General features: G+C 71.8%; 1 protein-coding gene across 1 annotated transcript; it reads left to right on the plus strand.

Moving 5' to 3' along the window:
* The first annotated feature begins 1,149 nt into the window (after positions 1 to 1,149).
* CELSR2 (cadherin EGF LAG seven-pass G-type receptor 2) lies at positions 1,150 to 25,478 on the plus strand. Its single transcript, XM_035569178.2, is given in 37 exon segments — positions 1,150 to 1,272; positions 1,315 to 4,561; positions 6,447 to 7,091; positions 8,101 to 8,323; positions 8,824 to 8,939; positions 9,627 to 9,715; positions 10,523 to 10,680; positions 10,762 to 10,925; positions 11,455 to 11,580; positions 11,673 to 11,839; positions 12,695 to 12,880; positions 13,014 to 13,127; positions 13,535 to 13,709; positions 14,241 to 14,382; positions 14,954 to 15,074; positions 15,162 to 15,345; positions 15,421 to 15,522; positions 16,033 to 16,127; positions 16,221 to 16,430; positions 17,006 to 17,189; positions 17,849 to 17,992; positions 18,276 to 18,534; positions 18,841 to 19,008; positions 19,699 to 19,825; positions 20,488 to 20,688; positions 21,215 to 21,389; positions 22,105 to 22,217; positions 22,298 to 22,374; positions 22,752 to 22,878; positions 23,291 to 23,413; positions 23,497 to 23,618; positions 23,714 to 23,799; positions 23,902 to 24,051; positions 24,147 to 24,317; positions 24,403 to 24,479; positions 24,481 to 24,647; positions 25,457 to 25,478. Coding segments are annotated over 37 exon segments (8,880 nt in total).

The following is a 25,478-nucleotide window of genomic DNA, read 5'->3' on the forward strand; positions in this document are numbered from 1 at the left end:
CCGTGGGCAGCGGTGGGGGCGGGGGCGGCTGCCTCAGTTTCCCAAAAGCCGGGGGTGGGAAAGTGTGTGTGGGGGGGGGGGGGGGCAGGGCTGGGCCGTGCCTCCCACGGCAGCCGGCTGCGTGCCGCGCGTGGGAAAGCCGGGGCTGCGCCCACGGGAGCTGGGGGGGGGCCCCGGCGCCGGCCCCCCCCGCAGCCCGACCAGCCGGTTCTGCTCACCCTCGCCCCGCTTCCCCGCCTGGCAGCGCCTTTGAAGGGCACCGGGGGGGGCCCCCGGGCAGGGCGGGGAGCGGCCCCGGCTGAGTCACCGAGACCTGGGCGGGGGCCGGGGGGGTCCCCGGGCGGCTTCGGCGCCGGTTCCTTCCCCCCCTCCCGCCCCCCCGCACCCGTCCGACCCGTTCTGCGCCCCGGGGCCCGGCTCCGCGCCGTCTGCCTGGCACCGCGGCGCGGCCCCGTGCGGGCAGCGGGACGGGGGTGCCCCCGCCTGCAGCCCCCCCCCACCCATCGCGGTGCTCCCCCCCCATGCCCCCTACAGCCCCCCCCCGGTTTGTCCCAGTGCCCCCCAGTGTCCCCCGGCCCGGCCCCGGAGCTGCGGCTGGCACCGCGTCGGGGGGTCCGGAGCTGGGTGCAGGATGGGTGCAGGGGGTGCCGCACTCAGGCGGTTCGCGCGTGTGCGTGCCCCGAGTGTGCGTGTACACGCGTGTCCTGTGCCGCGCGTGCACGGCACGCGTGTCCTACGTGTGTGCACGTGTGTCCCCCCCCGTGCCCGTGCCATGTGCGTGCGTGGGCGCGCGTGTGCGTGGGCGCGTGCGTGTGTGTGCATGCCTGTGCGCGTGGGTGCGCGTATGTGCGCGTGTGCGCGCGTGTGCACGCGTGGGCGTGCGTGCGCGTGTGTGCGCGTGTCTGCACGGGCGTGTGCGCGCCCCCCGCGTGTGCGCCCCCCTCCAGCCGTGCCCGCGCGCCAGGTGCCGGGGTGCGGGGAGGTGCGGGGGGGTCTTGGGGGGGGGGTGGCGGCGGCGGCTCCTTTAAGCGCGGCGCGGCCCCGTGCCGAGCGCGGCCCCGCCCCGGCGGGTGCGCGCGGGCGGCGGGCGCGGCGGCGGCGCGGGGCGCGGGGCGCAGCGGGCACCGGCGGCAGCGGCCGCACCGCGCCATGGGCGCTCCGCCCGCCCGCGGGGCCGCGCTCCTGCTGCTCGCGCTGCTGCTGCTGCCCGCGCCGGGGCGGCCCCGCCGCCGGCCCCCGGGAACCGGCACCGGCACCGGCACCTGCCCGCCCGCCGCGCCGCCGGGCGCGCTCCTGCCTCTGCCCCTGCGCCGCGGCGGCTCCGCCGCTTCCAGCGGCACCGGGGACAGCGGCGGGGCCGGGCCCACCCCGCGCACCGGGGCGCACGGCGGCACCGGGGACAGCGGCGGAGCGCGGCCGCTCTCGGCCACCGGCGCTTCCAGCGGCACCGGGGACAGCGGCGGCGGCGCCCGGCCTCATCCCGGCCCCGGAGCGTCCGGCGGCGGCGGGGGCGGCGGCGGCTCTGGGCCTGCGGCAGGCGCCGGCGCTTCCAGCACCGGGAGCGCTGGGGCTTCCCGCGGCACCGGGGAGCGCAGCGGCACCGGGACCCCTGGGGGTGCCGGAGGCCGTGGAGGCGCCGGGAGCACCGAGCGCACCGCGTGCACCAGCGGCACCGCGAGTCCCGGGGCCACCGCGACCGCGGGGGCCGCCACGAGCCCTGGGGCCGCCAGCACCACGCGGGTCCCCGCGGGCACGGGGCGCTCCCGCCGGCGCCGCAGCCCCAACACGGCGCCGCAGTTCCAGCCCTCCAGCTACCAGGCGTCGGTGGCGGAGAACCGGCCAGCGGGGACGGCGGTGGCGCGGCTGACGGCGGTGGACCCCGATGCGGGCGAGGCGGGGCGGCTGCACTACGCCATGGCCGCGCTCTTCGACAGCCGCTCCGACGCCCTCTTCGCCATGGACCCCGTCACCGGCGCCGTCACCACGGCCGCCCCGCTGGACCGCGAGAGCAAGAGCACCCACGTCTTCCGGGTGACGGCGGTGGACCACGGGGTGCCGCGGCGCAGTGCCATGGCCACGCTGACGGTGACGGTGAGCGATGCCAATGACCACGACCCAGCGTTCGAGCAGCCCGAGTACCGTGAGAGCGTGCGGGAGAACCTGGAGGTGGGCTACGAGGTGCTGACGGTGCGGGCCACCGACGGCGACGCCGGCCCCAACGCCAATGTCCTCTACCGCCTCCTCAACGCCGGCGGGGCCAACGAGGTCTTCGAGATCGATCCCCGCTCGGGCGTCATCCGCACCCGCGGCCCCGTGGACCGTGAGGTCGTGGAGGCGTTCGAGCTGCTGGTGGAGGCTACGGACCAGGGCCAGGAGCCGGGGCCCCGCAGCGCCACGGCCACCGTGCGCATCGTGGTGGAGGATGACAATGACAACGCGCCGCAGTTCAGCGAGAAGCGTTACATCGCGCAGGTACCTGAGGACGTGGCGCCCAACTCGGCCGTGCTGCGTGTGACGGCCACCGACCGCGACAAGGGCAGCAACGCCCTGGTGCACTACAGCATCGTCAGCGGCAACACCCGCGGCCACTTCTACATCGACGCGCAGACGGGCGCGCTGGACGTGGTCAGCCCACTGGACTACGAGGCCAGCAAGGAGTACACCCTGCGCATCCGCGCGCAGGACGGCGGCCGCCCGCCCCTCTCCAACATCAGCGGCTTGGTCACCGTGCAGGTGCTGGATGTCAACGACAACGCGCCCATCTTTGTCAGCACGCCCTTCCAGGCCACCGTGCTGGAGAACGTGCCCGTGGGCTACTCCGTCATCCACGTGCAAGCCATCGACGCTGACTCAGGCGACAATGCCCGCCTGGTCTACACCCTCCTTGAGACAGGCGCCGGTTTCCCCTTCGCCATCAACAACAGCACGGGGTGGATTGTGGTGGCCTCTGAGCTGGACCGGGAGGCGGTGGATTTCTACAGCTTCGGGGTGGAGGCGCAGGACCAGGGCAGCCCGCCCATGGCATCCTCGGCCAGCGTCAGCGTCACCATCCTGGACGTCAATGACAACAGCCCCGAGTTCACGCAGCGGGAGTACAGTGCCCGCCTGAACGAGGACGCGGCGGTGGGCACCAGCGTGCTCACCGTCTCCGCCGTCGACCGCGACGCCAACAGCGTCATCACCTACCAGATCTCCAGCGGCAACACCCGCAACCGCTTCTCCATCACCAGCCAGAGCGGCGGCGGGCTCATCTCGCTCGCCCTGCCCCTGGACTACAAGCTGGAGCGGCAGTACCTGCTCACCATCGCCGCCTCCGATGGCACCCGCCAGGACACAGCCCAGGTGGTCGTCAACGTCACCGACGCCAACACCCACCGGCCCGTCTTCCAGAGCTCCCACTACACTGTCAACGTCAACGAGGACCGGCCGGTGGGCACCACGGTGGTGGTCATCAGCGCCACGGACGAGGACACGGGCGAGAATGCCCGCATCACCTACCTGATGGAGGACAGCATCCCCCAGTTCCGCATCGCCCCCGACACGGGGGCCGTCACCACCCAGATGGAGCTGGACTACGAGGACCAAGTGTCCTACACCCTGGCCATCACGGCCCGCGACAACGGCATCCCGCAGAAGTCTGACACCACCTACCTGGAGATCCTGGTGAGCGATGTCAACGACAACGCGCCCCAGTTCCTCCGCGACTCCTACCAGGGCTCCATCTACGAGGACGTGCCTGCCTTCACCAGCGTCCTCCAGGTCTCGGCCACTGACCGCGACTCGGGCCTCAACGGCAGGGTCTTCTACACCTTCCAGGGCGGTGACGACGGCGACGGCGACTTCATCATCGAGTCCACCTCAGGCATCGTCCGCACCTTGCGCCGCCTGGACCGGGAGAACGTGCCGCTCTACACCCTGCGGGCGTACGCTGTCGACAAGGGCATGCCGGCCAGGCGGACGCCGGTGGAGATCCAGGTGACGGTGCTGGACGTCAACGACAACCCGCCCGTCTTCGAGAGGGATGAGTTCGACATCTTCGTGGAGGAGAACAGCCCCATCGGGCTGGTGGTGGCCCGCATCACGGCCACCGACCCCGACGAGGGCACCAACGCCCAGATCATGTACCAGATCGTGGAGGGCAACATCCCCGAGGTCTTCCAGCTGGACATCTTCTCCGGCGAGCTCACCGCCCTGGCTGACCTGGACTACGAGGCCAAGGCGGAGTACGTCATCGTGGTGCAGGCCACTTCGGCCCCGCTGGTGAGCCGCGCCACCGTCCACGTGCGCCTGCGGGACACCAACGACAACAGCCCCCAGCTGAGGAACTTCGAGATCGTCTTCAACAACTACATCACCAACCGCTCGGGCAGCTTCCCCGGCGGCATCATCGGCCGCATCCCAGCCCGTGACCCCGACGTCTCTGACAGCCTGACCTACGCCTTCGAGCAGGGCAACGAGCTCAACCTGGTGCTGCTGGACCCCCGCACCGGGGACCTGCGCCTCAGCCCGGCCCTGGACAACAACCGCCCGCTGGAGGCCGTCATGAGGGTCTCCGTCTCGGGTAAGACCCCCTGGGGGGAAACCTGGGGAGAGTGGGGGTGGCCTGGGGGGGTTCCGCCAGAGTTTGGGGCTGGGGAAGCCCCCGGAGGTGCTCCCCGCTGCCTCCTGCCCTGTGCAGGGAGGTTTTGGGGAGCCCCCTCCAGATCTGGGGACATCCTGGGGACCTTTTGTCTGTCCCCCCCTCAGCCCACAGGTCCTGGCAGGAGGCAGTTGGGGTCCCTAGCACCCCCTTTGCCCTCCCCACCACCAGCCTCAGTCCTGGGGGGCCTGGGAGGGGCCCAATACTGCAGAGCATGGATTTTTTTGGGGGCGTGGGAGTCCACAACCCTGGTGCATGGGTTTGGGGGCCCTGGGACCCTGTGCATGTGTTTGGGGGGGGTCCTGGCACCTCAGTGTGGGTTTGAGGGGGGCAGCACCCAATGTCTGGGGCCCGGGGTGGAACGGGAGGGTGCTGCAGGGGGTGGGGGGGGCAACTTGGAGGTGGGGAGGGGAGTGGCTCCTTTGTGGCATACACAGGAGCCTGGGGACCCCCCTGGGGACAGGGAGGGAAACTGAGTCACAGACACCTCATGGGGCCAGGCCCCTCCCGCCCCAGTGGCTCCATGTTGGGGGGGGGGGGGTCCTGGGCCTGCACGTCCCCCCCCCAGGGCCTCTGCCTTGTGTGGGAGTGACAGCGGGGGACAGGGACCCTGATGGGGCTGTGACCAGGGAGCTTTGGGGGTCTGGGCTCACCCAGTGCAGTGGGGGGCACACGTGGGGGGGGGGGGGGGCACAGCCGCCACGTCCCACTGTGCTGCGGGAAACTGAGGCACGGGGGGGGGGAGTTACTGGGGGTTCTCAGTGCTCGGCCATGGGGAATCTGGGGGCAGGGAAAAGGGTGGGGGCTCTTGGCTCCCCCTCCCCAAATCCTCTCCCCCCCAGCCCTTCCCTGCCTCAGTTTCCCACTTAACCCCTTCTGAGGGCACGTGGGGACCCTCACTCATGGGGGATGGGGGAGGGGCAGCTTGGTTACAGAGCTCCCCCTCCCAGTTCTCTCCCCAGCCCCAGCGGGATGGGAGGGGGCAGTCCCAGCCCCCCAGAGCACACTGCCTGGTGCCGCGATGTCCCCTGTCCCCAGCCCCACGTCCCCCCAGCCACCCGTCTGCTGCTCCTGCTCCCGCTGCACAAAGGGGTGGGGAGGGGGTCGCTGGGAGCCCCCCCATGTCTCCCCCGCACAGGGGCTGGGGAACAAAGGGTCTGGCCATAGCTGGGCCCCCGCTGCCACCGCCATGGCAACGCTCCCCCCCCCGGCCACCGGCCACTTCCATGGGCCACCGCCTGTCACCGTTCCCTGAGCCCACGTCCCCCCGTCCGGTGCCACCCGCAGTCCCCACGTCCCCGAGCTGTCCCCGGGCTGCCTCCGTCCGTCCATCTGTCTGCTGCCGGCGCTCTGCCCATCCTCCATCTGTCCGTCTGTCCCTCCGCCACCCCAGCGAGGAGGAGGAGGTGGAGGAGGAGGCACTGCAGGCACCGACCCCAGGGTGGGACCCGTTGGGTTGGTGCCCCGTGGCCATCCCCATCGGGTGCCACCATGGAGGGGAAAAGGAGGTGGCTGGTCACCCCGTGACCATGCCCAGTGGGTGCCACCACAGCGACCATGAGGAGTTGGGTGGTCGCCCCGTGGCCATCCCTACTGGGTGCCACCGCAGCGACCACCACAAGTCAGGTGGTTGCCCCACGGCCATCCCCGTTGGGTGCCACCGTGGCTACCACAGGGAGGTGGGTGGTCACCCCGTGACCATCCCCATCGGGTGCCACCGTGGCGAACACCACCGGTTGGGCGGTCGCCCCACGGCCATCCCCCCTGGGTGCCACCGCAGTGACCGCGGCCGTCGTCCTGCCCGCAGATGGGGTCCACAGCGCCACGGCGCAGTGCACGCTGCGGGTGACGGTGATCACGGACGAGATGCTGAGCAACAGCATCACGCTGCGGCTGGCCGACATGTCCCAGGAGCGCTTCCTCTCGCCCCTGCTCAGCCTCTTCCTGGAGGGGGTGGCGGCGGTGCTGGCGGCCCCCCGCCACCGCGTCGTGCTCTTCAACATCCAGACGGACACGGACGTGGGGGCCGCCCGCATCCTCAACGTCAGCCTCTCGGTGCGGCTGCCGGCCTCGGCGCGCGGCGCCCGCTTCTTCTCCTCGGAGGAGCTGCAGGAGCGGCTGTACCTGAACCGCTCGCTGCTGGCCGCCATCTCGGCGCAGCGCGTGCTGCCCTTCGACGACAACATCTGCCTGCGTGAGCCCTGCGAGAACTACATGCGCTGCGTCTCCGTCCTCAAGTTCGACAGCTCGGCGCCCTTCCTGGCCTCCGACACCGTCCTCTTCCGCCCCATCCACCCCGTCACCGGCCTGCGCTGCCGCTGCCCGCCCGGCTTCACCGGCGACTACTGCGAGACCGAGGTGGACCTCTGCTTCTCCAGCCCCTGCGGCAGCAACGGGCGCTGCCGGAGCCGCGAGGGCGGCTACACCTGCGAGTGCCACGAGGACTTCACCGGTGAGAGCTCGGCGCCGTCCCCGGGCTTCCTCGCGGTGCCCGTCCCCACCTTGCTTCCCCCCGAGCCCTCCTCGTCCTGCTCCCCGCCAGCCCTCCGGCCTCCGTCCCTCCTGCTGCTGCCCCACTGCCACCCGGCCCCGGCCTCCCTCGTCAGCCCTCCGCACCCGTCCCTGCGCCCCTGCCGCTCCTCCGCGCGCCGTGGCCGTCCCCTCGCGGTGCGCCCCTCCAGCCCTTGCAGCATCCATCCCCGTCAGCCCTCCCTTGTCCAGCCTCCAGCCTCTGTCCCTCTGTCCTCCGTCCGTCCGTCCCTCTGTCCGTCCACTCCCCGTCCCTCCGTCCGTCCTCCATCCCCATCCTCCCCTTTGTCTCCCACTGTTGCCTTCCTCCTTTCGTGCACCTCTGCCTCCCCCCCCTCCCTCCCCCCCAGCCCCCAGCCCCTCTCCCCCTACCCCCTGAGCCCCCCCTGCCCTCCGGGCCCCTCTGCGCACCGCACCGCTCCCGTCGTCCTCTCCTTGTCCCCTCCTCCCTGTCCCCTCTGTCCCTCCATCCCGGTGCGGTCCCTGCAGGATGTCAGGGCAGAGGGAGACGTCTTGGGGGGGGACACTCAGAGGACACCCTGGGGGACACCCTGGGGACACCCTGGGGACACCCTGGGGACAGGCTGCCACCACCACGTGGCCGTCTGCCCCCCCCACACGTGTGCCTCTGCTGGGGGGACGCCACAGTCACGGGGTCACCCTGGGAGCAGTGGCACTGGGGACCCCCAGGCACCCCCAGCCCCCTAGGGGTGGGGGGGCAGCCAGCTGGAGGAGGGGGTTGGGGGGGGGGGGAGGCTTTGTCTCAGTTGCCATGGTGATGGGAGGCGGTTGCCACGGGGATGGAGCTGGGGATAAAGAGGCTTTGGAGAATAAATGGGGGGGGGGGGAGGCGGGGAGGGGACCCCCAGGGCTTGGGGGGGGGACGACGACCCCGGTGCCGGGGGGGCCGGTGCCAGGGTGCCCTCGCGCAGGGGAGCACTGCGAGCTGAGCGCCCGCCGCGGCCGCTGCGTGCCGGGGGTCTGCCGCAACGGGGGCACCTGCGTCAACCTGCTGGTGGGGGGCTTCCGCTGCGAGTGCCCCCCCGGGCACTACGAGAAGCCCTTCTGCGCCATGAGCACCCGCAGCTTCCCCCCCCGCTCCTTCGTCACCTTCCGCGGCCTCCGCCAGCGCTTCCACTTCACCCTCGCCCTGACGTGAGCCCCGGGGGGGGGGGGATCCCATGGGGGGGGCCACGGGCATGGGGCTGTGAGGTGGGAGGTGGGCGCCCCATGGGCACGGGGTGGGGGCAGTGGGGTTTGGGGTGGTGGGCGCCCCGTGGGTGTCACTGGGGGCAGTGGGGCAGGGGGTATGGGTAGGAAAAATGGGGCAGGGGGCAGTGGGGTGCCCAGGAGGCATGGAGGGGGGGTAATGGGGCATGGGGGGGGGGGAGTGACCCATGGACGTGAGGTTGGGCAGTGGGGCATGGGGTGGTGGGTGCCCCACTGGGGACAGTGGAGGCCCCGTGGACATGGCCTGGGGCCGTGGGGCAGGGGTGGGGGCTCCCAGACGGCATGGGGTGGGGGCAGCGGGGCAGGGGGCGGCAGCACATCCCGGTGGGCACCCGGGGCGTGGGGCACGCCGGGGAGATGTGGGGCGATGGGGCAGGGCCCGGAGCGCCCTGGGGACAGGACGCAGCCCCTGTCCCCGGGCCCAGGTTCGCCACCAAGGAGCGGGACGCGCTGCTGCTCTACAACGGGCGCTTCAACGAGAAGCACGACTTCGTGGCGCTGGAGATCGTCCGCGAGCAGATCCAGCTCACCTTCTCGGCAGGTACGGCCCCGCCGCTCCCCAGCACGGCATCCGCGGCATTTCCTCCTGGCACCGCAGCCGGGCTCTGCCTGGCACCACAGCACCGGCACCGCGTCCCTGGCACCGTGTCCGCATCCCTGGCACTGCATCCACATCCCTGGCACCACGTCCACATCCCTGGCACCGCATCCCGTGCTTTGCATTCCTGGCGCCACATCCCCATCCCGTGCATCACATCTCTGTCGTTGCATCCCTGGCACTACCTGGCACCGGATCCCCAGCTCTGCATCCCATACATTCCATCCACGTCCCATGCATCGCATCCCTGGCACTGCAGCCCATGCATTGCATCCACGGCACTGCCTGGCACCACATCTCTGGCAGTGAATCCTTTGCATCGCACCCCTGGCACTACATGGCACTGCAGCCGTGGCACTGCAGCCCATACGTTTCATCCACGTCCCTGGCACTGCATCCTATGCGTTGCAGCCCTGGTGCTGCATCTGAATCCCATGCGCCCACATCCCTGGCACTGCATCCACACCCCGTGCACTGCATCCTGTGCATTGCACCTGCATCCCGTGCATCCCATCTCTGGCGCTGCCCCCTGGCACCATCCCCCCCGCTGTCACCCCCTGACCCCTCCCTGTGTCCCCTCGCTGCCCCCGGGCCGTGCCCACAGCCCGACGTGCCGCGTGGTGCCCGCAGGTGAGACGACGACCACGGTGTCCCCGTTCGTGCCGGGCGGTGTCAGCGATGGGCAGTGGCACCGGGTGCAGCTGCACTACTACAACAAGGTGGGGGCGCGGGGGGGCTGCCAGGCTGCCACAGCTGGGGGGGGGGGGGGGCGGGGACAGGGGGATGGGGCTGCATGGGGTGGCTTGGGGGGATGGACAGAGGGACGGGAAGGTGGGGGCTGATGGGGGGCATGGAGGGGAGCAGGGGGTTGGAGGTGGAGAAAGAGGATGGAGGGGTGCAGGGGTGTGGGCTTGGGGATGAGGAAGAGGATGGAGGGGAGCAGGGGTGGGGATCTGTGTGGATGAAGAGGGGGATGGAGGAGAGCAGAGGGAGTTCGGGGGTGGGTAAAGGGGGATGGAGGGGGGTGGGGGGGCTGAGGATGGAAGAAGAGGATGGAGGAGAGCGGGAGGGTTGTGGGGTTTGGGAGGGGAGGAGGAGGATGGAGGGGAGCAGGGGTGGGGGCTTGGGTGGATGAGGGAAAGGGTGAAGGGGAATGGGGGATTGGGGATGGAGGAAGAGGATGGAGGGGAGAAGGGATGTGGGTTTGGGGTGGAGGAAGAGGATGGAGGGGAGTGGGGATGTGGGTTTGGGGTGGAGGAAGAGGATGGAGGGGAGTAAAGATGTTGGTTTGGGGATGGAGGAAGAGGACGGAGGGGAGTAGGGATGTGGGTTTGGGGACAGAGGAAGAGGACGGAGGGAAGTAAAGATGTTCTTTTGGGGATGGAGGAAGAGGACGGAGGGGGGCAGGGATGTGGGTTCGGGGGTGGAGGGAAGAAGGGCTGGGGCCCAGCTGGGAGGATGATGGGGGGATGAAGGCCAGCGGGGAGGGGGCAGCACTGGCTCCACGGCTCATCCCGTGCCCCCAGCCCGTGCTGGGGAAGTCAGGGCTGCCCCAGGGCCCCTCGGAGCAGAAGGTGGCCGTGGTGGCGGTGGACGACTGCGACACAGGCATGGCCCTCAAGTTCGGCCCCGTGCTGGGCAACTACTCGTGCGCGGCGCAGGGCACCCAGTCCGGCTCCAAGAAGTAAGGCCGGGGCTCGGGGGGGTGAAGGCGCGAGTTGGGGGTGCCCCCCCCGGGCCCCCGCGGGTGACGCTGGTGCTGCAGGTCGCTGGATCTGACGGGGCCGCTGCTGCTGGGCGGCGTGCCCACCCTGCCCGAGAGCTTCCCCATCCGCAGCCGCCACTTCGTGGGCTGCATGCGGCACCTGCACATCGACGAGCGCCCGGTCGACCTGGCCGCCTTCATCGCCAACAACGGCACCGTGCCAGGTGGGGGGGCTGCCGGGGCTGGGGGGGTGCATCGGCTGGGGAAACGCCCGGAGCTCCCCGTGCCCCCTCGGCGTGGGGACGTGGGGCTGGGGGTGGCAGGAGCAGGGGGCTGGAGGGGGCCGCGCGCCCTGGGCACGGGGATGTGGGGATAGGGGGCGTGGGGGGTGCTGAGGCAGGGGGGATCGGGGCACACGGGGCTGGGCAGCGCTCAGGGGTCTCTGCGGCCCCAGGCCGTGGGGATGTGGGGCTGGGGCATGTGGGGTTAGGGGGGTGCCTGGCTCTGGGTCTGGATGGGGGCCCAGGCGGGGGCACCGTGCCAAGCTGTGGGCAGCGGGGCCGTGGGGCAGAGGGTGGCCAGGGATCGCCGTTCCACGGGGCACTTGGGGTGCCCAGGGACGGTGGGTCAGGGGACTGCAGTCTGTAGGGCTGGATGGGGGGGGGGGCGCAGTGCCGGGATCGCCCGCCACTCGGGGGGCACCAGCCCCGCACCACCCCGTTCCGCTCCCCCCCCGCCCCCGCCCTCCCGCAGGCTGCCCCGCCAAGAAGACGGTGTGTGACGCCGGCACGTGCCACAACGGGGGCACCTGCGTGCACGAGTGGGACAGCTTCAGCTGCCAGTGCCCGCTGGGCTTCGGGGGCAAGACGTGCCAGGAAGGTAACGGGGGGCTGGGGCCGGGGGGGGCGTGGTGGGGCTGGGGGCGGGGGGGGGGGGGCGGTGGGCGCCCACGTCGCTCTGTGCCCCCGCAGAGATGGCGAGTCCCCAGCGGTTCCTGGGCAGCAGCCTGGTGGCCTGGAGCGGGCTGGCGCTGCCCCTGACGCTGCCCTGGCACCTGGGGCTGATGTTCCGCACGCGGCAGCCCCGCGGGTTGCTGCTGCGCGCCTCCGCCGGGCCCATGGCCACCCTCACCCTGCAGGTGCGCCCGGGGCAAGGGGGGGAGCACAGGGGGGTGTGGGCACGGGGGGGTATGGGCATGGGGTCTATGGGCACGGGGGGGGGGTATGGGCACAGGGGTATGGGCCCAGGGAGTTATGGGCACGGGGGGTATTGGCACAGGGGATATGGGCACGGGGAGTTAGGGGCATGGGGATTATTGGTACAGGGATTATGGGTACAGGGGTACTGCCCTGGGGTGGGGGGCTATGGGCACGGGGTCTGTGGGTGCAGGGATTACGGGCATGGGAGGTGTCGCCCTGGGGTCTGTAGACATAGGGGGTGCTGCCCTGGGGTCTATGGGCATGGGACTGTTGCTCTGGGGGGGCTGTGGGAATGGGGCGTGGGCACGTGCATGGGGGAGGGATTGCTCTGGGTCATATTGCTCTGGGGGCAGTACCGGGTGGGGGGGGGGATGTGCAGGGTTAAGGTTATCCTTAGGGTTAGGAGCTACTGCCCTTGGCAGGGGGGTTGCTGTGGGGTCTGTTGTCCAGGGGGACAATGCCAGGGGGTGTTGCCCTTGGGGGGGGCATTGCTGGGGGGGGTCAGTGCTGGGGGGACATTGTCCTGGGGGAGTTACTGCCCTTGGGGGGGGACAATGCTGGGGGCCATTGTCCTTATGGGGGGATTGCCCTTGGGAGCGGGGGTCTACCCCTAGGGGGATTGCCCTGGAGGGGGGATTACCTGGGGGGGATTTGTGCAGGGGGCATCGCCCTAGGGGCCACCACCTATCAAGGAGGGGTGCCAAGGGGAAGCTGGGAACCATGGCGGGGGGAAAGGTTTCCATGGGGGGCAGTGCCGGGGGAACCGGGGGGGGCACTGACGCCTCTGCCCGCAGCTGAGCGAGGGGCAGGCGGAGGCGGGCGTGTGGCAGGGGGGCTCCCGCCTGGCCTGGCTGCGGCTGCCCCACGCCAGGGTCAATGACGGCGCCTGGCACCACCTCCAGCTGGAGCTGCGGGGGGCCCCCGGCCGCGCCCCCCCAGCCACCCTCCTCCTCCTTGCCCTGGACTACGGCCGCCACCAGGTGATGGGGACGCGGGGGCGCTGGAGCAGGGCGTGGGATGGGGACCCCCCCCCCCCGGTACCCACGGTGCCCTGAGGCCGGGACCCCCCCAGTGCCCTGGGGCCAGGTGTGCTCAGTGCCCCTGTGCCCACAGGCGGTGGCCGACGTGGCCGGGGGGCTGCAGGGCCTGCGGCTGCGGACGCTGAGCGTGGGGGGGCTGGCGGGGGACAGCGGCCAGGTGGAGCAGGGCTTCCGCGGCTGCCTGCAGGTACGTGGGGACATGGGGGTACGTTGGTCATAGGGGCACAGGGCTGTTGGCAGGTGGGCGGGGGGTGGGGGCTTGGGGACGTGGCTCAGGGCACGGGGACATGCACAGGGTATGGGGACATGGCGCAGGGCAGGGGGACATGGGCACGGTGCTGTGGGACATGGGGATGGGCGCGGGGCTGTGGGGCTGTGGGCACGGAGCATGGTGTTGGTCACGGGGACGTGGGAACGGGGACGCGGTGCCTGTGGGCTTAAGGAGTGGGAGCATGGGACTTATGGGCGTGGGGACAGGGACACAGGCTGCGGGGCCGTGGGGACATTCGGACATAACCTGGGGCACTGGGGACAGGGACTGGGGCTGGGGGGCCCGGGGGGGGCCGGGCGCGGCGGTGACGGGCGCTGCCGCAGGGCGTGCGCGTGGGCGAGACGGCGGCCAGCGCGGTGGCACTGGCGGTGGCACCGGCGGCGCGGGTGAACGTGGAGGGAGGCTGCGCCCTGCCCGACCCCTGCGACTCGGGGCCGTGCCCCCCCCACAGCTACTGCAGTGACGACTGGGACAGCTTCTCCTGCAGCTGCCACCCGGGTGAGACCCCCCGAGGCCACCGTCCCCTCCCAGTGCTGTCACCTCCCCAGGCGCTGCCACCCCCGGCACTGCCACCCGCAGTGCTGTCACCTCCCCAAGCACAGCCACCCGCTGGGCGCTGCCGTCCATGGTGTGGCCACCCCCAAGCACAGTCCCCAAGGCGCTGCCACCCCCCCGTCACTGTCCCCCGGGCACTGTCACCCCCTGTCATGTCTGCCTTTGGCACTGCCACCTCCAAGGCACAGACCTCAAGGCACTGCCACCTTCCCTGGGCACTGCCCCTCCGTCACTGTCACCATGGCCACTGCCACCCTCCCTGAGCACTGCCATATTCCTATTAGTGTCCCCATGCACTGCCACCCAGGGCACCGCTACCCCCTCACAGCCACTCTTACCCATCCCTAACCAAGGGACAGGGGACTTTGGGGACACCACGTGTCCCCCATACTCAGGGGACACCAGCTGGGGACTCTGCCTTGGCTGCCCGGCGCGTGTCCCCAACTGTGCCCGTCCTCGTGCCCGGCGCCGCAGGCTACTTCGGTGACAACTGCATCAGCGCCTGCGCCCTCGACCCCTGCGAGCACCGGGGTGCCTGCGTGCGCAGAGCTGGTGCCACCCACGGCTACGTCTGCGAGTGTCCCCAGGGCTACTTCGGGCCATACTGCGAGCACAAGTGAGTGGCGGGGAGGGACGGGGCACACCCATTCGGGCGCCCATCACACTTGCGCGTGCCCCATCCCTCTTGCTGGGTAGGGGTGGGTGTGCAAGGATGTGCTGGGGACATGAGGGGCACGGTGGCCTTGCAAAGACGCACGGTGGCCATGCAAGTGGCAGGGCGGGGACAGGAGGGGCATGGTGGCCATGCAAGGGACATGGTGGCTGGGCAAGTGGCAGGATGGGCATGGAAGGGGATGGTGGCCATGCAAGGACCGTGGTGGCCTTGCACGTGACAGAGTGGGCATGAGAGGGGCATGCTGCAGCGTCAGGGCGCATTGGGCACAGCAGGAGCACAAAGGCCATGCAAGAGCTACTGCGGCCATCATGTCCCCACCATGTCCCGTGTAGGGCCACAGTGGCTCTTGGGGGACATTCAAAGAGTAAGGTGGCCACACAAGTGGCAGGGTGGGCGTGAGGAGGGCACGGCAACTGTGCAAGGAGCCCAGTGGCCACGCACAATACGTGTGCCATGCCGTGCCGCTGTGCCATGCCGTGCCATGCTGTGCCATGCCGTGCCGCCAACGTAGGGTGGACCAGCCGTGCCCACGGGGTTGGTGGGGCCACCCCACCTGCGGCCCCTGCAGCTGCGACGTCGCCAAGGGCTTCGACCCCGACTGCAACAAGACGACGGGCGAGTGCCGCTGCAAGGTGAGCGCCCGCGCCCCCCGCTTGGCCCCTTGCGCCCCCCTACCTGCTGCGGCCCCACCGAGCCCCCTTGTGCCCCCCTGTCCCCAGGAGAACCACTACCGGCCGGCGGGCAGCGACGCCTGCCTGCTCTGTGACTGCTACCCCACCGGCTCCCTGTCCCGCCTCTGCGACGCCACCAGCGGGCAGTGTCCCTGCAAGGCCGGCGTCATCGGGCGCCACTGCGACCGCTGCGACAACCCCTTCGCCGAGGTGACGGCGAGCGGCTGTGAAGGTGGGTGCTGGCACCCGGGTGCCACCGTCCCCAGCGGCGCCCGGCCCTGACGCCCGGCCCCTTTGGCTTTTGCAGTCAACTACGACAGCTGTCCCCGTGCCATCGAGGCCAGCATTTGGTGGCCACGGACGCGCTTCGGGCTGCCTGCTGCTGCCCCGTGCCCCAAGGGCTCCATCGGTAAGGGGGGGACACGGGGACAGGGCTGCCTGTCCTCACTCTGTGCCCCACGGGCTCTGTTGGTAGTGGGGAGACATGGGGACAGGGCTGCCCCGTGCCACCCCGTGCCCCAGGTTCTCCGTGGGTACAAGGGGGACATGGGGACAGGACTGCCCACTGCTGTCCCATAGGTCCCATTGGTAGTGGGGGGACACAGGGACAGGGCTGCCCAGTGCCACCCCATGTCCCAAGGGCCACATTGGTAATGCGGGAGGCACAGGGACAGGGCTGCCTGTCACCACCCTGTGCCTCAAGGGCTCCGTGGGCATAAGGGGACACAGGGACAGGGCTGCCCAGTGCCACCCCGTGCCCAGAGTGCTCCATGGGAGTGGGGGGGAACATGGGGACAGAGCTGCCCGCTGCCATCCCATGCCCTGATGCCAACCTGTGCCCAAAGTTCCCCATGGGTACAGGGGACATGGGGACGTGCCGGTGTCCCTGTGGTGTCCCCGCTGACCACATCCCCCACAGGCACGGCGGTGCGTCACTGCGACGAGCACAAGGGCTGGCTGCCCCCCAACCTCTTCAACTGCACCTCGCTGGCCTTCGCCGCCCTCAAGGGTTTCGTAAGCGTCCCCGGCCGGGGCTGGGAGAGGGTGGGGGGACAGGGAGCGGGGCGGGGGGGTGGCGGCGGGGGCTGAGGACGGTGATGCCGGCAGGCGGAGCGGCTGGTGCGCAACGAGTCGGTGCTGGACACGGCGCAGTCGCAGCGGGTGGCCCTGCAGCTGCACAACGCCACGCGCCACACGGCCGCCTACTTCGGCAGCGACGTGCGCCTGGCGTACCGGCTGGCCGCCCGCCTGCTGCAGCACGAGAGCGCCCAACGCGGCTTCCGGCTGGCCGCCACGCAGGACGTCCACTTCACCGAGGTACGGGGGGGACCCCGCCGCGCCCCCGGCCCTGGGGAGGTGGGCTGGGACGGGGGACGGGGGGGGACAGGGCACACACGTGGGTCCCCTCGTTGGAGAGGGGTGCGCGGTGCGACCAGCCGGGTGGCAGATGCACTGGGACCAGGTGGCAGCGCCAGGGCACCTCCTCCTCGCCCTGCTCCCCAGGGGACAAGGAGCGGGGCTGGGGCCCAGAGGCCAGGGTGATGGGCTCCCTTTGGCACGTGGGGTGGGGGGGTGCAGGGCTCGAGTGTGCTGGGGACCAGCCGTCAGCGCTGGGTGCCCCCGCGGCGCCCCGATCCCAGGGAGGAGCTGAGCTCTGCGCGCGGTGGACTTGGTGCCCCCCCAGGGTAAAGCGAGGTGCCGGGGTGATGGGCACCCCCTAACTTGGGATGGGGGGCACAGCAAGCCTGGCAGTGCCAGGTCCCCCCCCACCGCAGAGCCTTGCAGCGCAGCGAAGCAGAGGGGGTGGGAAAACCCGCGCCCAGACGCCGGGGTGCCGGGCACCACGGCCGCGGGCACCGCGAGGCGCAGTCGTAGCCCTGCCCGTCCCCCAGAACCTGCTGCGGGTGGGCAGCGCCCTGCTGGACGCCAGCAACAAGCGGCACTGGGAGCTGATCCAGCAGACGGAGGGCGGCACGGCCTGGCTGCTGAAGCACTTCGAGGACTACGCCAGCGCCCTGGCGCAGAACATGCGCCAGACCTACCTCAGCCCCTTCACCATCGTCACCCCCAACATCGGTGAGGGCACGGGGATGGGGATGGGGATGGGTGCGTGCCCATGGGTGTGGGGGTGCTGGGGGGGCGGTGCGGGCAGGGGGTGTCCAGGGACACATGCACACCTGGGGACATGGGCACGTGTGTGCCCAGGGCTGTGGGTCCGGGGACGCTTGTGCCCCTGGGGACACGGGTCTGTGTGCGTGTCTGGGGACATGGGCATGTGTGTGCCCTGGGGCTGTGAACCCCGGTGTGCCCAAGGATGGGGACACGTTTGCACCCAGGGACACGCGTGTGCCCCGGGACATGGCCATGCGCACACCTGTGGACACGAGCATTGTGTTCCCGTTACGTGTGCCCAGGGGGCTTGTGTATGCCTAGCTGCATAGCTAGGGACATAGATGTGTGCACACCTGGGGACGTGAGCATCATGTGTCCCCACCACGTGTGCCCAGGGGATACGTGTGTGCTCCCAGGACTGCGGGCATTTGTGTGTGTGTGTGCATGCACCAGTGGTGCTGCCACACATGCCCAAGGCCGTACGTGTGCATTCACCTGCTGGGGACGCGGCCCCACACGTGCCCAGGGGACACGTAACATAGCGGGGTTCTGCCCACGTGGGCGCTGGGTGCCAGGGGCTGCGGGTGCCGGTGCGGGGCTGGCGGTGACGCCCGGTGCCGCAGTGGTGTCGGTGGTGCGGCTGGACAAGGGCAGCTTCGCGGGCGCCCGGCTGCCACGCTACGAGGCGCTGCGGGGGGAGAAGCCCCCCGACCTGGAGACCACCGTCATCCTGCCCGAGAGCGTCTTCCGGCCCCCCGAGGGCAGGCGTGAGTCCTGGGGGGTGTTGGGAGTAGGGGGGGTGGCACAGGTTGGGGGGGCACCCCACAGCCATGGGGTGGGCAGGGCCATGGGGGACCCCTGCACATCCGTGGGGATGGGAGGGTTGGGGACCCTGGTGTGGCCATGGGGCTGGCAGGGTTGGGGGTCCCTGATTTGGGGCTGGCAGGGTTGGGGACCCCGGTGTGGCCAAGGGACTGGCAGGGTTGAGGGTCTTCAGTATAGGGCTGCCAGGGCGCCAGGCTCCCACCATCCCCTGCCCGCCCACCCCAGACCACCCCACGGGGCATGGGAAGCCACTGCCGAGCCCGGGAGGGCAGGAGGAGGAGGACGAGGAGGAGGAGGAGGAGGAGGAGGAGGATGAAGAGGCTGCAGAGGAGGAGGAGGAGGAGGAGGAGGAGGTGACCTTGGTGACCCGGCACAAGCGGCACCCGGAGCTGAGCGAGGGCCAGGCCATCGCCAGCGTCATCATCTACCGCACCCTGGCTGGGCTCCTGCCCGAGCAGTACGACACCGACAAGCGCAGCCTCAGGTGCCACGGCGGTGGGGACATGGGGGCCACCAAGAGCATTGGGGGGGGGTGGGTCTGGGACATGGGGAGCACAGGGGGTAGGGAGGTGCTGTGGGGTACCCAAACATCGGTGCACGGGGTGTCCATAGGGTGCTAGGGCAAGGGAGGGAGCTGGGGGGTGCTGGGACACGGGGCAGCCCCCAGGGGACACACACAGGGTGCCCGAGTGTCTCCAGGGAGGGGCTGGACAGGGGTGCCCGTGGCTGCTGGAAGGACACGTGGGGTTGTGGGGTGGGTACCCGCGGCCCTGACCCCGCTGTGCCCCAGGGTGCCCAAGCGGCCCATCATCAACACGCCGGTGGTGAGCATCAGCGTGCACGCGGCGGCAGGGCGGGCGCCGCGGGCGCTGGAGAAGCCGATCACGCTGCAGTTCCGCCTGCTGGAGACCCAGGAGCGCTCCAAGCCCATCTGCGTCTTCTGGAACCACTCGCTGCTGTGAGCTGGGGACGGGGAGGGGACGGCCTGGCACCCCCGGGGGGGGGGGGGCACAGGGACACGGGGCCGGGATGGGGACACGGGGTGGGCACCGCGGGGAGGGGATGGCGCTGTCCGTGGGGTGACGGGAGGGTGGCGAGGGGCTGGGGCTGTGCTGTGCAGCCCGGCCACCCGTGGGTGGCACGGGGACAGGGCTTGGGGGGTGGCAGCCCTGGTGCCAATGGTGCGGGTGGGTGGCGTGGGGACGGGGCTGCAGGGTGGCCGCCCTGAGCCTGGGGACACGAGTGGGTGGCAGGGGCATGGCGAGGGGGGCATCCCCAGCACGGGGTGTCCCCAGCACGGGGTGTCCCCAGTGGTGTCCCCAGCCCAGGGCGTCCCCAGCGGTGTCCCCAGCACGGGGCATCCCCAGCCCGGGGCGTCCCCAGCCCAGGGTGTCCCCAGCCCAGGGCGTCCCCAGCACAGGGTGTCCCCAGCACGGGGCGTCCCCAGCACGGGGCGTCCCCAGCCCAGGTGTCCCCAGCCCGGGGCGTCCCCAGCACGGGGCGTCCCCAGCCCGGGGTGTCCCCAGCGGTGTCCCCAGCCCGGGGCGTCCCCAGCACGGGGCGTCCCCAGCCCGGGGTGTCCCCAGCGGTGTCCCCAGCCCGGGGCGTCCCCAGCCCCGTGCCGGGCCCCACGCTGCTGGGCGCGCAGGGCGGGCGGCGCGGGCGGCTGGTCGGCGCGGGGCTGCGAGGTCGTGTTCCGGAACCAGAGCCACGTCAGCTGCCAGTGCAACCACATGACGAGCTTCGCCGTGCTCATGGACATCTCCCGGCGAGAGGTGCGGGGCGGGGCTTGTGCAAGGGGGAGGGGCCAGGCGGGGCGGGCGGGGCTTGCGGGGTGGGCGGGGCCACGCGCCTGGGGGCTGTGGGGTGTGAGTGAGGATCGGAAGGCGGGGCTGGGGTGTGGGTGGGGCTCCCCGTGGGGTGGGGCCCAGAGGTGGGCAGGGCTTTGTATAGGGGGCGGGGCCCAGAAGTGGGCGGGGTGTCACAGAGGTGGCGGGGCCCAGAGGTGGGTGGGGCTGTATATAGGGGGCGGGGCCAGACCTGGGCGGGGCTTCGTATAGGGGGCGGGGCCCAGAGGTGGGTGGGACTCCACATACGGGGTGGGGTCCAGAAGTGGGCAGGGCTCCCCATAGGGGCGGGACTGGGCAGGGGGTGGGGCTCCACATAGGGGCGGGGCCAGATGTGAGTGTGGCTTCCCATAGGGGCGGGACCTTACAGGGGGCGGGGCCCAGAAGTGAGCGGGGCTTCATATAGGGGGTGGGGCCCAGAGGTGGGCGGGGCTCCCCATAGGGGTGGGGTCCAGAAGCGGGCGGGGCTCCCCATACGGGCAGGGCTAGGGGGCGGAGCTCCCGAGGGGTGGGGGCGTGGCTCGGCGTGGGTGTGGCTCGGGGCGTGTCCGGGGGGCGTGTCCTGACCCCCCCCCCCCCCGGCGTGGCAGAACGGGGAGATCCTGCCGCTGGCGGCGCTGACCTACGCCTCGCTGGGGGTGGCGCTGGCGGGGCTGCTGCTGGCCGTGCTGGTGCTGGGCGCCCTGCGGGGGCTGCGCTCCAACCGCCACAGCATCCGGCGGCACGGCGCCACCGCCCTGCTGCTGGCGCAGCTCGTCTTCCTGCTGGGCATCAACCAGGCCGACCTGCCGGTGCGGGGGCGGGGCTACGAGGGGGCGGGGCTACAAGGGGTGGGGCCACGCGGGCCTGGCCTGTGGGGTGGGGTGGGGGCGGGGCTAAGCAGTGGGTGGGGAGATGGGGGCGGGGCTGCAGGTGGCACCGAGGGGGAATGGAATGGTGAGGGGCGGAGCTAAAGGGGGCGGGGCTCAGTCGGGGGCGGGGCCACGGGCTTGGGGTGCTAGGGGAGGGATTATGGGAGGGGCAGGGCTAACCAGGGGGCGGGGCTATGGGGTGGGGCTAACAAAGGGGTGAGGTCAACGAAGGGGCGTGGCTAGCTGATGGGCGGGGCCAACCAGGGGCGGGGCTAACCAGGCCTAGAACCGCGGTGGGCAGTTCCCCGGAGGGTGGGGCTGTCCCAGTGGGCGGGGCTCCCTAGCGGGTGCGGCTCCGGGGGCGGGGCTTGTGGGGGTGTGGCTGCGGGGGGCGGGGCTCCGGGAGGCCCCCCCCGGGGGAGCGGCTCCGCGCAGCGCCGTCGGTGACGGTGTGGGCGCGGCGCAGCTGGCGTGCACGGTGGTGGCCATCCTGCTGCAGTTCCTGCACCTGAGCGCCGTGGGCTGGGCGCTGCTGGAGGCGCTGCACCTCTACCGGCGCCGCAGCGAGCCACGGCACGTCGACCGCGGGCCCATGCGCTTCTACCACGTGCTGGGCTGGGGGCTGCCCGCCTTCATCACCGGTGAGGGCCCCGCCCCCCCGTGCCTGGCCCCGCCCCCCGTGCCTGGCCCCGCCCCCTTGCCCGCCTGCCCCAATCAGCTGACGCAGGGTGTGGGCCTGGTTCCGTGGTGATGCCTGGCCAAGCCCCACCCCCAACGAGCATAGCCCCGCCCCAGCTTCTTGGCCACGCCCCTAAGAGCATAGCCTCCCCCCCAGGGTCTTAGCCCCGCCCCAATGCTGTAGCCCCTCCCACAAGGGCCTGACCCCGGCTCTTAGCTCCACCCCTAAGAGCATGGCTCCGCCCCCAGGCAGCACAGCCCCACCCCCAAGTGCATAGCCCCGCCTCCCCCAGCATGGCCCCGCCCCCAGCACCTTCCATCTCAAAGACCCCGCCCCACCCACAACGACCTCGGCCCCACCCACAAGGCTTTAACCCCGCCCCTTAGTGCATGGCCCCGCCCCTTCCAACACATCCCAGCCCTGAGAGCACCACACCCTGCAGCATGGCCCCGCCCCCATCTCATGGCCCCGCCCCAAGTGCATAAGCCCCGCCCCCACGCACATTAGCCCCGCCCCCTTGCGCATTAGCCCCACCCCCAAGAGCTCAGCCACCTTCCCATCCCTTGCCCTTTCCCCCGCCCCGCCCCTCCCGCGGAGGCCCCTCCCCCTGTGAGGCCACGCCCCCCCCGTGAGGCCACGCCCCCGCGGAGGCCCCGCCCCGACGCGTGGCTGCGCAGGGCTGGCGGTGGGGCTGGACCCCGAGGGCTACGGCAACCCCGACTTCTGCTGGCTCTCCATCCACGACAGCCTGGTCTGGAGCCTGGCGGGGCCCAGCGCCTGCGCCGTGGCGGTGCGTAGGGGACCCGGGGGACCCTGGGGACCTGCAGGACCCCCCCCGCTCACCTCCCCCGCTCGCCCCCTGCCCCACAGGTCAGCGTCTTCTTCCTCGTGCTGGCGGCCAGGGCCTCCTGCGCCGCCCCCCAGGGCTTCGAGAAGAAGGGCACGGGGTGAGTCGCCGGGGGTGGGGGCGCGGGGCGATGGGCACCCGTGGGTGTGGGGAGGGCAGGGAGCACCCGTGGGTGGTAGGGGCACAGAACGGATAGCGCCCGTTGGTGCCAAGGGCACGCAGAGGGCACAGGGTGGCATGGGTACCAGGAAGGAGTGGGGCACCCATGGGTGGCAGGGGCACAGACAGCACAGAGCACCCATGGGTGCCGGGGCACACGAAGGACAGGGGCTGCCCACAGGTGGCAGCAGCACAGGGTGCCCATGGGCAGCCCCACACAGTGTCCCCGCAGCAGGGGGTCCCGGGGGGCCCTGCCCCACGCGGGTGCCTGCCCCATGGCATGGGGGGTGCTGACGTGGGCCCCCCCACCCCCCCCAGCTCCGGGCTGCAGACGGCGCTGGTGGTGCTGGTGCTGCCCAGCCTGGCCTGGCTGCTGGCCCTGCTCGCCGTCAACAGCGACGCCATCCTCTTCCACTACCTCTTCGCCATCTCCAACTGCCTCCAGGTACCCCAGCCCTGCCCCCCCCGTGCCCCCACCCCAAGCACAGCGCCGCCCGCTGCGCCCCGAGATCTCGGCACCACCCCGCTCCAGCTCCTGTCCCCCTGCAGCTGCCGGGGGCACCCACGGGGGCACAGGGGTGGGTGAGGGGAGGGGGGGGCTCCCGGTGTGGGGGGGCCTTCACCTGCTTTGGGGTGCCAATGGGGGGCACCCAGTCGTCGCCAGTTGTGCCTCACCCACCTGGAGTATCAGTGGGGGGCACCCAGTGGGTACGGGAGGACCCTCACCCAATTTGGGGTGCCAATGGGGGGCACCTGAAGGGGGCCCCTTGCCCATCCGGTTGCCGATGGCCCCCAGGTGTGCCGGCGGGGGCTCCCTCCATGCCCCCCACCCACAACCCCTCCCCTCTCTGCCCCAGGGCCCCCTCATCTTCCTCTTCTGCGTGGTGCTGAGCAGGGAGGTGCGGCAGAGCCTGCGCTCCAGCTGCGCCCGTGCCCGCGGCCCCGACCCCGCGCTGGCCACCAAGTCCACCCTGACCACTGTGAGTATGGCGGGGGGGGGGGGGGACACACACAAGGGGCGGGGGGGTGCCACCACAGCCACGACGTCCCCGTCCCCGCGCAGGCGTACAGCTGCGACACCACCTACGTGGCCGGCCGGCTCTACCAGGCGCCCTTCGGGGACTCCACGGGCTCCCTGCACAGCGCGGCCAAGAGCCAGCACAGCTACATCCCCTTCGTGCGCAGGTACGGGGTGGGGGGGGGGGTGGGGGGGTCGTGCCGGGGTGGGGGGGGGACACACATACATTGGGACACCCCCGTCACCGCTGTCTTGCAGGGAGGACGCGGGGGCTGAGCGGCGGCCGCGTGCAGCCGGCGCTGGCCGAGCCGGGCGGGCTCCTCCTGGACGCCGCGGAGCAGCAGCACGGTCGGTGCGCCGAGCTCGTCCGTCCTCAGCCTGCTGAGAGCGCGGGGTGGGGGCACCCCTTGATTTCCGTGTGTTTGCCCCCCCCCCCCCCCCAACTCACAGAGCACGACACCGATTCCGACAGCGACCTGTCGCTGGAGGATGACCCCAGCGGCTCCTTCGGCTCCACGCACTCCTCCGACAGCGAGGACGAGGCCGCCGGTGCCGGCTGGGACGCGCTGCTGCGCCCCGAGCAGCCGCCCGCGCCCACGGGTAAATCCCACAACGGGGGTCCGGGGGGGGGGGGGGGGGGGTTAACGGGTCCGGGGGGGTGCATCCCGGCTCAGCGCCCCCGTCCCCACCCGCAGGTGACAGCCCGGTGGCCCCGGCGCGGCCGTACTGGCCCGGGGAGTTCGTGACGACGGCCAGCGAGAGCGACGGGCACGGGGGCTCGGAGACGCTGCGGGTGGAGCCGGCGGCGGGGGGCGAGGCGCCCCCAAGACCCCCCCCACTGCTGCCGCTGCCTCACCCCCACAAAGGTACGGGGCGGCAGCACCCATGGGTGCCGGGGGGGGGGGGGCGCGCCCCGGGGCGGCACTGCCGGTGACGGCCGCGTCCCCGCAGGCATCCTGAAGAAGAAGAGCTTGCCCCCCATCAGCGAGCGCAGCGCCCCGCGCCCCGCGCAGCCCGCGCCCCCCCCGCCGCCCCCCCGCCGGCACCGCCGCCTCCTCGGGCAGCGAGGGCAGCCGCGGGGGGGGCCCCGGCGCGCCCCGGCCCCGCCAGAGCCTGCAGGAGCAGCTCAGCGGCGCGGCGCCCATCGCCATGAGCATCCGGGCGGGCACCGTGGACGAGGACTCCTCCGGCTCCGAGTGAGTGCCGGGCGCACGCGGGGTGCCCCTCGGGTGCCGGGGTGCCCACCGGGTGCCAGCGCGGTGCCGTGGTTTCCCGTTGGGTGCCCGTTGGGTGCCCGTTGGGTGCAAGGGTGGCCACTGGGTGCCAGGAGAGCGCCAGGGTTCCCCTTGGGTGCCGCTCGGGTGCAAGGGTGCCCGTTGGGTGCAGGAGGGCCGGCTGGGTGCAGGGGTGCCCATCGGGTGCCAGTGAAGTGCCGCGGGGCCTGTTGGGTGCCCGGTGGGTGCGAGGGTGGCCGTTGGGTGCCCACCGGGTGCAGGGGTGGCCATTGGGTGCCAGGGCTCCCCCTGGGCCCCACGGGTGCCAGCTGGGTGCCCACTGGGTGCTCATCCGGTGTAAGGGTGCACGGCGGGTGTGAGGGTGCCCGGCGGGTGCCGCGGTGTCCCTTGGGTGCTCAGGGGCCTTTTGGGTGTCCATGGAGGGGGGGCACCTGCACTGGCCCCAGTCTTGGTGCCGGCCTCTGTCCCCGCGGGTGGCAGCGGGGGGGGGGCTCGCACTAACCCTGCTCTTCTCTCCTCCCCCCCCCCCGCCCAGATTTCTGTTTTTTAATTTTCTCCATTAACATGTGGGGGCTGGAGGGGGGGAGAGGGGGTGCTCCTGCACCCCCCACCCCCCCGCCACCCTCTCCCATCCCTTGTCTGTCGGGGCGAGCGCCGGGTGCTGCGGGCGCGGCGGGCACCCCCGCTCCCGGCCCCCCCCGTGATCATGCATCTGTCTGTCTCGTTTTTATCCCCCCCCCCCCACCCCCTCGTGCCCACCCCCCCGGCAGGAGCGACGAGACCTCCATCTAA

The sequence above is a fragment of the Cygnus atratus genome, chromosome 24 (genome assembly GCF_013377495.2).
Source record: "Cygnus atratus isolate AKBS03 ecotype Queensland, Australia chromosome 24, CAtr_DNAZoo_HiC_assembly, whole genome shotgun sequence".
In the NCBI taxonomy this organism is placed as follows: domain Eukaryota; kingdom Metazoa; phylum Chordata; class Aves; order Anseriformes; family Anatidae; genus Cygnus; species Cygnus atratus.